This window comes from Pseudophryne corroboree, chromosome 5, assembly GCF_028390025.1.
Source record: "Pseudophryne corroboree isolate aPseCor3 chromosome 5, aPseCor3.hap2, whole genome shotgun sequence".
In the NCBI taxonomy this organism is placed as follows: domain Eukaryota; kingdom Metazoa; phylum Chordata; class Amphibia; order Anura; family Myobatrachidae; genus Pseudophryne; species Pseudophryne corroboree.
In genome coordinates, this window is record NC_086448.1 from 444954882 (window position 1) to 444971051 (window position 16170).

General features: G+C 46.4%; 1 protein-coding gene across 6 annotated transcripts in view; it reads right to left on the bottom strand.

Annotated features, from left to right (window-relative positions):
• LOC134927845 (uncharacterized) overlaps nt 1-16170 on the bottom strand; it is a 491244-nt gene that overhangs the window by 401724 nt on the left and 73350 nt on the right. For all 6 annotated transcript variants that reach the window (XM_063922906.1, XM_063922905.1, XM_063922901.1 and 3 more), the window contains exon 3: nt 9218-9286. Coding sequence is in view for 5 of the 6 variants with exons in the window: in XM_063922905.1 (XP_063778975.1) it covers nt 9218-9286 (69 nt within the window). In the remaining variant the exon portion in view is untranslated. The remainder of the gene's footprint in view (nt 1-9217; nt 9287-16170) is intronic.

Below are 16170 nucleotides of genomic sequence, written 5' to 3' on the forward strand. Positions count from 1 at the left end.
AGATTATCAAATCTATTTTTACGTGCAAAATTTGTATAATCTGACCGATTATCAAAGTTCCTCTTATAAGGTGCAGTTTTTTTAGGGGTCAACCACTGTTGGTCGCGTTGGAAAGTATTTCGCTGTATAAACTGTCTCTGTTTATCCCTATAGGGTGTTCTTACAGAGTTCCAATTTCTGTGATCATTCCCTTTTACTGGTGTAAAGGGCCGGACAGAGCCAGTGTTCCCATTGTGGGCCCTGGATATATTCCAGGATCTAACTTGGCACTTTTGATAATCCATTTTGTCCCTTAGGAACTTTCTGGATTTGGTTTCTTTGACTTTCTCCTCAATGGCACTGACTTTTGAATCAATGCCATTCTTTAACTGAATAAATTTCTCAGTATCTTTCACAGGGACCAATTCCTGATCTAGCTATTTTAGGTCTTTTTCTACTTCCTCTAAGCATTTTTTCTTTTCACAAACCAACAGTCTCATTAGCTCTAAGGAGCACTCGTCTTGAATCCTAAACCACTCTTTCAGAAATTTTTCATTTTCTGTGTAACCAATAGGATTTTTATTTAGTCTCAAGCCTCTAGGAACCCGTCTGCATTTAATATAAATTTCTAAACTGACTATATCCTACCAGGTCTTTGCTTCTTTTATTAAAAGTTTCTCTAGATTATAATAGATCTCAAATTTCAGCTTCACTACTAGCATACATTTGTTCCTGTGTGGCCTCATCAGTGAATACTTTATCACAATCAAGCAATCTTTTTGATTTAAGATCAGTATTCCTAAACATGATTAGCTGCAAGTTATATCTATTAGAAAGAAATATATCAAGCACTTAGAACAGATAAATAAATTCCCTGAGTATGTAACAATATGCTGCAAACAATACACTTGTAACAGTATCAGTTTATAGTCTCTTTAGAACTGAAGAAAGTTCTTTATCACCTGCCGCAATCCAGTACTTGGAGTCCCACGAAGAGATTGCTGGAGAAAAGGTACAGGTGCGCTGGTGATCAAATATTGAGGGTTAATTAGTCCACAGTGAGTGAATTCCTGGGCTGTAGCACTGGTGTAACCAACACCGCTGCAAGTCTCCAAATCTACTTAACAGGGAGACATTTTGGATACTAACACTTAATACACTGATCCCCCATGGTCTCAATGAAAATTATGAGATCACTCCATTCATTAGAGACAGATAATATACCATGTTTGGATCCTGTCTGTTCATAGATTTCCTCAAATAAGGTGTGTTAACATTCTGTGTTCCAGGATATGGTTGCAATATGTAATGCCCATTAAAAACATACAGTATATTGGTAGTGACATTTTGGTACATTTTTATTTTTGTTTTCAGAAAATGGGCTTTTTAAATTTAATAGGATTGTGTAATGGAAGTGATTAGCTCTGCCTACTAATGGGAATAATCCGACAATATATCGTGAGCAATCTGAAATTGATATATATGCTTACTGCAATATTATTTATTTATTATTTATTTATTAACAGTTTCTTATATAGCGCAGCAAATTCCGTTGCGCTTTACAATTTGAAATAACAATAACAAACTGGGTGATAACAGTCATAGAGGTAGGAAGGCCCTGCTCGCAAGCTTACAATCTATAGGGAAATAGGCATATGTACACAAGGAAAGGTGCTATCTTTTGCATAGAATGAGAAGACATGTGAGGATGTGTGTGGACTGTACAGAGTGGATGTAATTTGATAGGAAGGTTTATGAAAGTTATGTGGGTGGTTCAGGAATTTGATACGCTTGCTTAAAGAGGTGAGTTTTGAGGGAACGCTTGAAGGTTTGGAGACTAGAGGAGAGTCTTATTGTGCGTGGTAGGGCATTCCACAGAGTGGATGCAGCCCGATGAAAGTCCTGCAGTCGTGAGTGGGAGCGAGTAATGAGTGTGGATGAGAGACCCAGGTCTTGTGAAGAGCGAAGAGGTCGGGTTGGGAGATATTTTGTGATAAGCGAAGTGATGTACGTTGGTGTAGTTTGATTAATGGCCTTGTGTGTGAGTAAAAGTATTTTATATTGAATGCGGTAGAGTACAGGTAACCAATGGAGGGACTGACAGAGCGGATCTGCAGACGATGAACGTCTAGCGAGGAAGATTAGCCTCGCCGCTGCATTCAGAATGGATTGTGGAAGACAAGTTAGGAGACTATTGCAATAATCAATGCGGGAGATAATGAGAGCGTGGATTAGAGTTTTAGCAGTTTCTTGTGTAAGGTATGGTCGTATATTGGATATGTTTTTTAGATGCATGTAACATGATCTTGAGACAGATTGAATGTGGGGAACAAAGGACAGATCAGAGTCAAGGATGACACCTAGGCAGCGGGCTTGTGGGGTAGGGTAGATAGTCGAGTTTTCAACAGTGATAGAGATATCAGGTTGGTACCTACTATTGGCCGGTGGAAATATAATTAACTCTGTCTATTATACCTATAATTGCATATTCTCTTACAGCACGTATAGCCGCTTGTCATCTTTGATTGTAACCAGTTATCTCTCGGACATTCTGTAAAACTGTATGTGACCTGTAAAAAATAAGATTTTACTTACCGATAAATCTATTTCTCGTAGTCCGTAGTGGATGCTGGGGACTCCGTCAGGACCATGGGGAATAGCGGCTCCGCAGGAGACAGGGCACAAAAGCAAGCTTTTAGGATCACATGGTGTGTACTGGCTCCTCCCCCTATGACCCTCCTCCAAGCCTCAGTTAGGTACTGTGCCCGGACGAGCGTACACAATAAGGAAGGATCTTGAATCCCGGGTAAGACTCATACCAGCCACACCAATCACACCGTACAACTTGTGATCTGAACCCAGTTAACAGTATGATAACAATGAAGTAGCCTCTAAAAAAGATGGCTCACAACAATAATAACCCGATTTTTGTAACAATAACTATGTACAAGTAATGCAGACAATCCGCACTTGGGATGGGCGCCCAGCATCCACTACGGACTACGAGAAATAGATTTATCGGTAAGTAAAATCTTATTTTCTCTAACGTCCTAGTGGATGCTGGGGACTCCGTCAGGACCATGGGGATTATACCAAAGCTCCCAAACGGGCGGGAGAGTGCGGATGACTCTGCAGCACCGAATGAGAGAACTCCAGGTCCTCCTCAGCCAGGGTATCAAATTTGTAGAATTTTACAAACGTGTTCCCCCCTGACCACGTAACTGCTCGGCAAAATTTTAAAGCCGAGACCCCCTCGGGCATCCGCCCAAGATGAGCCAACCTTCCTTGTGGAATGGGCACTTACAGATTTTGGCTGTGGCAGGCCTGCCACAGAATGTGCAAGCTGAATTGTACTACAAATCCAACAAGCAATAGTCTGCTTAGAAGCAGGAGCACCCAGCTTTTTGGGTGCATACAATATAAACAGCAAGTCAGAATTTCTGACTCCAGCCGTCCTGGAAATATATATATATATATATATATATATATATATATATATATATCTATATATTTTTAGGGCCCCGACAACGTCTAGCAACTTGGAGTCCTCCAAGTCCCTAGTAGCCGCAGGCACCACAATATGTTGTTTCAGGTGAAACGCTGACACCACCTTAGGAAGAAACTGGGGACGAGTCCGCAGTTCTGCCTTGTCCGACTGGAAAAACAAATATGGGCTTTTTTAAGACAAAGCCCCCAATTCTGACAATCGTCTGGCCGAGGCCAGGGCCACAACATGGTCACTTTCCATGTGAGATATTTCAAATCCACAGATTTGAGCGGTTCAAAACAATATGATTTTAGGAATCCCAACACTACGTTGAGATCCCACGGTGCCACTGGAGGCACACAAGGGGCTGTATATGCAATACTCCCTTGACAAACGTCTGGACTTCAGGAATTGAAGCCAATTTTTTCTGGAAGAAAATCTACAGGGCCGAAACTTGAACCTTAATGGACCCCAATTTGAGGCTCATAGACACTCCTGTTTTCAGGAAGTGCAGAAATCGACCTAGTCGAAATTTTTTCGTGGGGCCTTCCTGGCCTCACCCACGCAATATATTGTCACCACATGTGGTGATAACGTTGTACGGTCACCTCCTTCCTGGCTTTGACCAGGGTAGGTATGACTTCTTCCGGAATGCCTTTTCCCTTAGGATCCGGCGTTCAACCACCATGCCCGTCAAACGCAGTCGCGGTAAGTCTTGGAACAGACAAGGTCCCTGCTGGAGCAGGTCCTTTCTTAGAGGCAGATGCCACGGTTCCTCTTGGAACAGACATGGTTCTTGCTGAAAGCAAATCCCATCTTAGCTCCCGAGGCCATTAGTCCTCTGTGAGCATCTCTTGAAGTTCCGGGTACCAAGTCCCTCTTGGCCAATCCGGAGCCACGAGTATAGTTCTTACTCCTCTACGTCTTATAATTCTCAATACCTTGGTTATGAGAAACAGAGGAGGGAACACATACACCGACTGTTACACCCATGGTGTTACCAGGACGTCCACAGCTATCGCCTGAAGGTCTCGTGACCTGGCGCAATACCTGTCACGTTTTTTGTTCGGGCGGGACGCCATCATGTCCACCTTTGGTCTTTCCCAACGGTTCACAATCATGCGGAAAACTTCCCGATGAAGTTCCCACTCTCCCGGGTGGAGGTCGTGCCTGCTGAGGAAGTCTGCTTCCCAGTCATCCACTCCCGGAATGAACACTGCTGACAGTGCTAACACATGATTTTCCGCCTAGCGAAAAATCCTTGCAGTTTTGACCACTGCCCTCCTGCTTCTTGTGCCGCCCTTTCTGTTTACGTGGGCGACTGCCGTGATGTTATCCCACTGGATCAATACCGGCTGACCTTGAAGCAGAGGCCTTGCTAAACTTAGAGCATTATAAATTTGCTCTTAGCTCCAGTATATTTATGTGGAGAGAATTCTCCAGACTTGATCACACTCCCTGGAAATTTTTTCCCTGTGTGACTGCTCCCCAGCCTCTCAGGCTGGCCTCCGTGGTTACCAGCATCCAATCCTGAATGCCGAATCTGCGGCCCTCTAGAAGATGAGCACTCTGTAATCACCACAGGAGAGACACCCTTGTCCTTGGATATAGGGTTATCCGCTGATGCATCTGAAGATGCGATCCGGACCATTTGTCCAGCAGATCCCACTGAAGAGTTCTTGTGTGAAATCTGCCGAATGGAAGCGCTTCGTAATAAGCCACCATTTTTACCAGGACTCTTGTGCAATGATGCACTGACACTTTTCCTGGTTTTAGGAGGATCCCGATTAGCTCGGATAACTCCCTGGCTTTCTCCTCTGGGAGAAACACCTTTTCCTGGACTGTGTCCAGAATCATCCCTAGGACCAGCAGACGTGTCGTCGGAACAACTGCGGTTATGGAATATTTAGAATCCACCCGTGCTGTCGTAGAACTACTTGAGATAGTGCTACTCCGACCTCCAACTGTTCTCTGGACCTTGTTCTTATCAGGAGGTCGTCCATTCTCTTTGACGACGAATCCTCATTTCGGTCATTACCTTGGTAAGGACCCGGGGTGCCTTGGACAATCCAACGGCATCGTCTGAAACTGATAGTGACAGTTCTGTACCACGAACCTGAGGTACCCTTGGTGAGAAAAGCAAATTTTTGGGACATGGAGGTAAGCATCCCTGATGTCCCGGGACACTATATAGTCCCCTTGTTTGCTATCACTGCTCTGAGTGACTCCATCTGAATTTGAACCTTTGTAAGTGTTCAAAAAAAATTTTTTGATTTAGAATCGGTCTCACCTAGCCTTCTGGCTTCAGTACCACCATATAGTGTGGAACAATACCCCTTTCCTTGTTGTAGGAGGGGTATTTTTATTATCACCTGCTGGGAATACAGCTTGTGAATTATTTTCAATACTGCCTCCCTGTCGGAGGGAGACATTGGTACAGCAGACTACAGGAACCTGCGAGGGGGGAAACGCCTCGACATTCCAATCTGTACCCCTTGGATACTACTTGTAGGATCCAGGGGTCCTGTACGGTCCCAGCGTCATGCTGAGAACTTAGTAGAAGCGGCGAAGGGCTTCTATTCCTGGGAATGGGCTGCCTGCTGCAGTCTTCTTCCCTTTTCTCTATCCCTGGGCAGATATGACTCTTATAGGGACGAAAAGACTGAGGCTGAAAAGACGGTGTCTTTTTCTGCAGAGATGTGACTTAGGGTAAATAATGGTGGATTTTCCAGCAGTTGCCGTGGCCACCAGGTCCCATGGACCGACCCCAAATAACTCCTCCCCTTTATACGGCAATACATCTTTGTGCCGTTTAGAATCTGCATCACCTGACCACTGTCGTGTCCATAAACATCTTCTTGCAGATATGGACATCGCATTTACTCTTGATGCCAGAGTGCAATATCCCTCTGCGCATCTCGCATATATAGAAATGCATCCTTTAAATGCTCTATAGTCAATAAAATACTGTCCCTGTCAAGGGTATCAATATTTTTAGTCAGGGAATCCGACCAAGCCACCTCAGGTCTGCACATCCAGGCTGAGGCGATCGCTGGTCACAGTATAACACCAGCATGTGTGTGTATACATTTTAGGATATTTTTCAGCCTCCTATTAGCTGGCTCCTTAAGTACGGTCCTATCTGTAGATGGTACCGCCACTTGTTCTGATAAGCGTGTGAGCGCCTTATCCACCCTGAGGGGTGTTTCCCAACGCGCCTTAACTTCTGGCGGGAAAAGGTATACCGCCAATAATTTTCTATCGGGGGAAACCCACGCATCATCACACACTTCATATAATTTATCTGATTCAGGAAAAACTACAGGTAGTTTTTTCACCTCACACATAATACCCTTTTTTGTGGTACTTGGAGTATCAGAAATATGTAACACCTCCTTCATTGCCCTTAACGTGTGGCCCTAAAGGAAAATACGTTTGTTTCTTCACCGTCGACACTGAAATCAGTGTCCTTGTCTGGGTCTGTGTCGACCGACTGAGGTAAATGGGCATTTTACAGCCCCTGACGGTGTTTGAGACGCCTGGACAGATACTAATTTGTTCGCCGGCCCTCTCATGTCGTCAACCGGCTTACAGCGTGTTGACATTATCACGTAATTCCATAAATAAGCCATCCATTCCGGTGTCGACTCCCTAGAGAGTGACATCACCATTACAGGCAATTTGCTCCGCCTCCTCACCAACATTTACCTCATACATGTCGACACACACGTACCGACATACAGCACACACATAGGGAATGCTCTGATAGAGGACAGGACCCACTAGCCCTTTGGGGAGACAGAGGGAGAGTTTGCCAGCACACACCAAAACGCTATAATTATCCAGGGACAACCTTTATATAAGTGTTCCTCCCTTATAGCATTTTAATATATGTACATATCGCCAAATCAGTGCCCCCCCTCTCTGTTTTAACCCTGTTTCTGTAGTGCAGTGCAGGGGAGAGCCTGGGAGCCTTCCCACCAGCATTTCTGTGAGGGAAAATGGCGCTGTGTGCTGAGGAGAATAGGCCCCGCCCCCTTTTCGGCGGGCTTCTTCTCCGGAGTTTTTGCTATCTGGCAGGGGTTAAATACATCCATATAGCCTCAAGGGCTATATGTGATGTATTTTTCGCCATACAGGTATTATACATTGCTGCCCAGGGCGCCCCCCCCCCAGCGCCCTGCACCCTCCGTGACTGCTGTGAGAAGTGTGCTGACAACAATGGCGCACAGCTGCAGTGCTGTGCGCTACCTGATGAAGACTGAAAGTCTTCTGCCGCCTGGTTCCGGACCTCTTCATCTTCAGCATCTGCAAGGGGGGGTCGGCGGCGCGGCTCCGGGACGAACCCCAGGGCGAGCCCTGTGTTCCGACTCCCTCTGGAGCTAATGGTGTCCAGTAGCCTAAGAATCCAATCCATCCTGCACGCAGGTGAGTTGAAAATCTCTCCCCTAAGTCCCTCGATGCAGTGAGCCTGTTGCCAGCAGGACTCACTGAAAATAAAGAACCTAAAAACTTTTTCTAAGTAACTCTTTAAGAGAGCCACCTAGATTGCACCCTACTCGGACGGGCACAAAAACCTAACTGAGGCTTGGAGGAGGGTCATAGGGGGAGGAGCCAGTACACACCATGTGATCCTAAAAGCTTGCTTTTGTGCCCTGTCTCCTGCGGAGCCGCTATTCCCCATGGTCCTGACGGAGTCCCCAGCATCCACTAGGACGTTAGAGAAATTTTTTAATTATGGCTAAATGTAGGGCTAGCCCCTAAGCAGATACTACTAAACTGTATAATTAGCGCAGACGGGCGGTACTATATTCCTGCATGAAGCTTGCACTGGCACTTTATTCAGGTGACATTTATTGACTGAAAAATAATAAAATAAAAAAATAAATGTGGAAATTAACACGTGTAATTGAGGTTAGATGACCTTGTTTGATTGATACATACTGTATAATACATTTTTAAAATGTTTTAACTATGTGATTCATTAAGTATTCATTGATATATGCCTCATTGATATATGCCTGTCCGGTAGATGTTTAATTATTTATGTATTCCCGTTGTATGTTAAGACTGCAGTAATGGAGGAGAACTAATATAACTGCTGTTAATTAGTGGATCCAGCTTGTAAAACATCCTGCTGTGATATATATAGCTCCCATTACGTCTGACAAGCCAGCCCCCTGACGAAGTAACTACGAAACGCGTAGAGGCGGGGCTTGCCAGACGTGCGTCTTCTCCCACCCGGCTCACACATCCCGGCTACTTCACTGTGAGTGACCTGACGGGTTCGGCTTATACCGGCGCGGTGTATGGTCCGGTCTTTGATTGCCTGGTGGATTGTTTTATGTGCTTAAACTGGCCCAAAGAGTGGGTCATTTATGGTACGAGTCTTTTATAATCCATGGAATGTTCCGTTTTTAATCTGTGTGTAATAAATTTATCTGCACTATGGGCGCATTCTCCTGATTTTTTCCAGACACATTTTGCTCAAGGAGTTCTGAGCGTTATTTGGAAACTTGCAGCGGTGTTGGTTACACCAGTGCTACAGCCCAGGGATTCACTCACTGTGGACTGATTAACCCTCAATATTTGATCACCAGCGCACCTGTACCTTTTCTCCAGCATATATATATATATATATATATATATATATATATATATATATATATATATGTATACATACATACATACACACAGAGTTACAATTAAAATGCACCTCTAATTTTGACCGATCTGAATTTCTGACATTACCTTCTTATGCTTCTCTCCACTGTAGTGAGAATAAAGATTACTTTTATTCAGGCATGCAACTCTGCATATCTGTAGACAGAAAATTACAGGTTTTAGTACAAATGTTATAAGCAAAGTTATAAGTTCATTTAAAAATAACATCACATTAATAAAAAACTTAAGCAGATTTACCACCGTCGTACTTTTTTCTACATATACAGCTAAAATTTTATATATATATATATATATATATATATATATATACACACACACACACACACTATAATATATCACACACACACACATACATACACACATATACGTACATGCATACACACACACACACACACACACACACACACACACACATACTGCAGTACTGACTCCGTTCATTTACTACTGTGCATATATTTTCTTTCAAAACATGTTAATGATAAAGGAACAAAAATCAGGATTTTGGTACTTACAGATAAAACCCTTTCTCCGATTCCACAGGGCCCACTGGAGTGCAGATACAAAATGGGATATAGTAGGCAGTAACTGGAAGCTGGCACTTTAAATTCATAACCATGTGACTAGCTCCTCCCCGACTATGTCCCCCCTCCAAGCCAGTCTAGGTAAAACTGTGCCCGAGGAGAGCTGGAAAAGACCAACGTTAAAGTAGAGGAGGTAGCTAAACCCTTTAAAACAGGATAACACCAAGGAAACCTGGAAACATATTGAAAGGGTAACATGAACAAAACGAGCAGTCACACAGTGACCTGCAAACAGATAAGTGAAGTAGGAGGAAAAAAGCGCAGGGTGGGCGTCCAGTGGCCCTGTGGAATCGGAGAAAGGGATTTATCGTTAAGTACCAAAATCCTGATTTCGCCTTCATTAACTAGGGGCCACTGGAGTGCAGATACAATGGGGACGTCCCAGAGCTCCCAAGACGGGAGGGAGAGCGCTGAGAATCCTACAAAACCGCCCGACCAAACTGTGGCACAGAGGCCGCAAAAGTGCAAATCTGTAAAACGTACGACGGCCCGACCAAGTGGCATCGCAAGATAAAAGTAGCCACGGAAACCCCACGGCGGCCGCCCACGAAGGTCTGATGGAGCGTGTAGAGTGCGCCGAAATAGAAGACGGAGGCTCTCGAGCAACCGCCAAATAAGCCTATCTGATGGTCTGACGTATCCAATGGGCCAACGGCTGCTTGGAAACTGGCCTTCCAGGACGGGAGCATCGTACAGAACAGATAAGAAATCAGACTGCCGAATAGCCGAAGTCCACTGTACAGAGAGTCGGAACGCCTTGACAACATCCAAAGATCACGAATCTGGAGAATCCGCCAAGAGGGCCAAAAACACAAGTGGCTGATTTATATGAAAAGCGGACACCACCATTGGAAGAAACGTCATCTGAGCATGAAGCTCAGCCGTATCCTCATGGAATATCAGGTATGGAAGCCGGCAAGAGAGAGAGATCCAAGTTTCGACACCCATCTGGCCGAAGCCAGAGCCAGGAGAAGGACTACCTTTCAGGTGAGATAGTTCATCTCCACCGACTCCTGAATACAAATAACGGAGACTGACGAAAAGTGAGAACCAGTTTAAGGTACCCTGGTGTCGTTGGAGGGCGAAAGGGAGGCTGCATTTAGAGAACTCCCTGCAAGAAAGTCCGAGCTTCCGGCAGCAAGGCTATTTTCCTTCAGAAGAAAACCGAAAGAGCAGAGACCTGAACCCCAGGTGAAGTTTGTTGAAGCACAGCCAAGAAAACCATCTGTAGAAAACGAAGGCGGCTAAATGAAAAACCGAAGGGAAAACCTCTCGTCGTTACACCCGGCCACATAAAGTTTCCAAAAGTGGTAATAGTGAGACAAGGTGACTGACTTCCGAACTCGAAGCATAGTAGGTATAACCGAACGAGGGAACTCCTGCCTTCCTAGAAGGTCCTGTTAACAGCCACGCCGTCAAACGAAGCCTGTGTAAGGCTGAACAAAGAAAAGTACCCTGTTGAAGTAGACTGTCCCGGAAATGCAGGAGCCAAGGCTCCTCTACTGACAACAGGTGCAGGACGGAATTCCAAGACCCGTGCGGCCAATCTGGAGTCACTAGGAGGACTAGCGCGCATTCTCCCTTTATGCGTTGCAGAAATCAAGACAAGATAAACTAATCAGAAGTTCCAAGGAGCCGTGAGGGCAACCACGGTTACTGCCGCCAGGGCTCTTGTCTGAGAGTAGCAAAGAAGCAGTAGGAGAGTCATGCGATCGATCAAACGTCTCCCCCCATCGGCGGACCAGCTGTCTAAACTCCGGGGATTGAGTTTTCACTCACCCTTGTGCCCAACCTGGAAGTTGAGATAATCGGATTCCCGCTTGACCACCCCTGGAAAGAAGATAGTTTTCCTCTGCTCAGAGGAGGACGTTGGTGACCTCCCTCAGCGCCGCACTTGTCTGAAGAGAGAGGAGCTGGTCCTGAGGAAGGAAAAATCCTCCAACGGACCGTGTTGAGAAGCATTCCCAAGAACAGAACTGTGCGAGGGGCATAAAGGAGGCCCGTGCCGAATCAGAAGATCCTGGGTCATCCGGATATTTCGAAGCAACAGGTCTGCAGAGAGGGTCTCCAGCAGTAGATTGTCCAGCTAGGGACAATAGTCATTCCCTGCCTTTGAAGTAGGGTCATCCCGACTGCTATGACCTTCGTGAACACTCTGGGAGCAAAAGAGAGACAGAACGAAAAGGGTCTGAAAGTGAAAATGAGTATCCTATATCGCGAATCGGAGAAAAGCCTGATAAGAAAGCCAAATGGGAACTGGTAAGTAGACATCCTTGATGTCTAAGGATGCCGAAACCCGTTTTGTTCCAAACTGGCAATAACAGACTGAAGAGATTCTTCAAAAATGGAATGAGAACCTTTAAGTTCAGAATAGGCATGGCCGAGCCGTCCGGCCTCGGTACGGGGAAAAACAAAGGCCTGAGAAATAGCCCCGTTTCCGATGAAGTGAGGAAACAGGGATCAGCACCCCTGCGGATAGAAGCTTCTGGAACGCCGCCTGCAGGTTGACCCTCTTGTCGTCGGAAACCGGCAAACCCGTGGTGTAGAAACACAGAGGCAGTTGGATTCTGAAATCAAGCCTGTAACCGTAAATTATGAGAAACCTAACCCAAGCATACTCAGGCCTCCCTGAAAATCCCCAGACAAGCGCCCACCCTGGGATTCCCCAGGTGGGAGGGAGACCAGTCATGTGGTGGGTGTGGTGGAGGACCTACCGTCAGCCTGGGCCGAGTTTGCTGAACCTCTGCCTCGGCCTCTTACTTCGATATCCTCTGGTGACTGAAGTACCGCCCCTGGCATGGCCTCGAAAACCTGGAAGGGGCACTGGAGCTGGAACAGCAGTGGAAAGATAAGAGGACTCACCCCCAGTTAAGAAGTCCAGGCAGTTAGAAGCTTCCCAACCAGGCCCGTAAAGGGCAACGCCTCTGCTGCCCTCTAGGATTCAGTATCCGTCTGCCAACGTCGCAGCCAGAGAGCTTTTCGGGTCAAGAAAATCAAAGCGGAAATTCCGGCTCCGAGGATACAGACGTCCCTGGAGACCTCAAAAGGATACAATGCAGATTCGTGAATATGATCTGCCAAAGGTATTAGTTGATCCCGATGCAAACCGTCCTGTAACCCTGAGAACAATTGTTCCCCAACTACCTACCTGTGCCAGGCAAAGTAGAACCCCCGCTGCCGCATATTTCCCTCAGACTGCTCCTTCTGCAAGGTTGCACCAGGAACCGGCAGCTTCTTGGACCAGCGACACACCGAGGTATATATAATCAGAGGGGTCTCTATCGTGTCCTACTATCTGCGAGGAAAGGATAGGAAGACAAAAAGTGTTTGATACCTGAAATTGTGCATCCGGATGTTTCCAGGCCGCCTTCAGGAGCACATCCAGCTCATGCCGAACCCTGAAGTACGTGAAGGGTCCAGTTCAGACTCTTTTACCTGCAGCACCAGACAAACTGCTGCAACAAGTGTCTTGATAACTGGAGACACTGGTTCAGATTCCACAGAACACCAACGTTATCAGTATCTTGGACCACTATCGCCTCCTCCAAGAGAGGCCTAACATCAGCAGAGTCGTGTAAAATTGCAGTTAGCAACCTCCTTTTCTTTTCTTTTCTTTTTTTAAAACCTGGGGAGGATAAATGACGGACGGGTCTGGTTAACAGTGACATTACCTGCGGAAGCTGAGCAGTTCAAACAGAAGCGTCCTGCAGCCGTGTTGAGAGCTAAGCAGATGGCTCTGCTGTACCATCCTAACATAACAAGGAATTCTCTGACTGTCCTGAGCGAACCTCGCAGAACATTCCTGACATGTGAAAATGCGTTCGTTAAACTAAAAGTAAAAAAAGGAGGGTTTTAAGAAGTGTAGCCTAGTGTTCACTGTAGGATTTTTTTAGGGCAGGGTGCTGATCACGGGGAGGGCACATTTTTCATTCGGGAGGGCACATTTTTAAGTTAGAAGGGCAAAATTAGGTACATACTATAATGCTTGGTACTCCCATCCCTACAGGGTAAAGCATGGACAGTGCGCGCCGAAGGCGCGCTGTAAAAATTTAGGGGCGCTGTTTCGTGGGGAAGGAGCGTGGCCACATAATAGTGGCAATTCACATTACACCACACAGTAGTGCACCTAATACACATTGCACCAGGCAGAACTTCCTCTACACATTGCGACAGGTAGAGCACGTTATACATATTGCGCCAGATAGAGCACGTTATACACATTGCACCAGGCAGAGCACTGAGACACACTGCACCAGGCAGAGAGCACTGAGGCACATTGCACCAGGTAGAGAGCACTGAGACACACTGCACCAGGTAGAGAGCACTGAGACACATTGCACCAGGTAGAGAGCACTGAGACACACTGCACCAGGTAGAGAGCACTGAGACACATTGCACCAGGTAGAGAGCACTGAGACACATTGCACCAGGTAGAGAGCACAGACACACTGCACCAGGTAGAGAACACAGACACACTGCACCAGGTAGAGAGCACTGAGACACACTGCACCAGGTAGAGAGCACTGAGACACACTGCACCAGGTAGAGAGCACTGAGACCCACTGCACCAGGTAGAGAGCACTGAGACCCACTGCACCAGGTAGAGAGCACTGAGACCCACTGCACCAGGTAGAGAGCACTGAGATTGAAGTTTACAGCTGCAGAACTTACAAGGTAAATTTAGCCCAGGACACAGAGGGTGAGCGCTGATCACTGCCACACTTGCAGAGCTGCATTAAAGATGGCGACCTGTTCATCCTCCCTCGGCGGGAGAGGCAAACCCAGGCCTCCTGTCACACCAGATCATGAGCAGACCTACAGTCTGCTCGCAGAGGAGGGGAGCTGCTGTCAATCACTGTATCAGCGCAAGGCTGAGACGGCGGCGGCTGACAGCTACAGACGGGCGGGGCGGGCCGCGATGAACTCTCATGCAGGGAGACAGTGTGCTTACCGGGTCCGGCGGCACACGGCTGGGTCCGGCGGCGTGGTGGGGACCGGCGGGCAGCTAACGGCAGGGCGCACAAAAACGGGCAGGGCGAAATTCAGCTGTTTAAAAAAGGGGCAGGGCGTAGTGCCCTGTGAAAGATACCTAGCGTGAACACTAGTAGCCCATGTAATCCCTGCACTATAACGTGCAGTGACAGGCACGTGTCACTGTTGGATGCCACACACAGTTTTTTCCCAAAATACAAACAGGATTAACACCACTGAATAATAAAGGAAGGACCGTACCTGTAGTGACTGTTTCTTGTAAGCGACGCTGCTGTGTAAAATGGTGGCCAGTCTAAAATTCTATGTGGCAAGGCGAAGGATATGTGGGACCTGAACCCAGGTCTGTACTAGAATCTCCCTGTTATCAGAATAAATTGCGGTGGAAGTGACTAACCACTATATTTCTATGACCAGGACCTTTATTTCTATGAGAGATGTCCATCTCTATGCACATGTTATTAACAGCACTGGTCTTTTGGAAAGCTGTGCACACTGTGTCTTGTAGATATGCAGCATTAGCCCACTAGACTAACGGAGCTGCTATTCAATGGGGTACTGGAGAACCTTAAACCCCCCCCCCCCACTGTGGTGCCTATTTTTAAACGTAACGGTGCTAGCGGTACCGCCAAACAAAGAGAATTGAAAAGCCCTGGCTTCTGCTAACAGAAGCCAGGGTTATACTCACCGCTGCTGTGCTGGCCGGGCGCCTAAGGAGATGACCCTGACTCTCGCCGCAAGCAGCGGAGTCCAGTCAGTGTTAATCCTTTCAAAGCAGTGAGCAAAAACAGCCGCCAGCGCACACAGGGTTGCTGGGGTAATCGGGAGATGAGGCCCATGTCGGGATTAAGCTACGCACCCTCCCCCGTTATGACGCCCAATCCAAACTTGCAAAGGCGCTAGTATATCATAGCAGGGGAGCGCTGAGCCGTCGGGGCTGTAAGGAGCTGAAACCCAGAGCAGGATTAAGCTCCGCCCCCCATAATGGCGCCCAATTCAATAAAAAAAAAAATCTTCAGGAGAAGTCCCAAGAGTGAACCAGCTCCCTTTGGGCACAAATTAAAGACTGGCTTGGAGGGAGGACATAGTAGGGGAGGAGCTAGTCACATGGTTATGAATTTAAAGTGCCAGCTCCCAGTTACTGCCTACTATATCCCCATTGTATTTGCACTCTAGTGGCTGCTAGTGGATGAAGGAGAAATGAGAATATCTACTATAGAGAGGCACAAGGAGAACCCAATAATATTCTAGGAGAATGTTAGAAAACCTTATTATTCCTTAAATCATAATCTGAGAACAGCTTCTCTTTCAAATTGTGATTACAAGGATATTCCGATTCAAAGTCCCGATAATATCTGATAAAAAAAATGAACACACCTCTCTCCCAGTCACTAAACCAAAACTAGAATAACTGGATCCAACTGAAGTCTTCTTTTTTTTTTATTTATT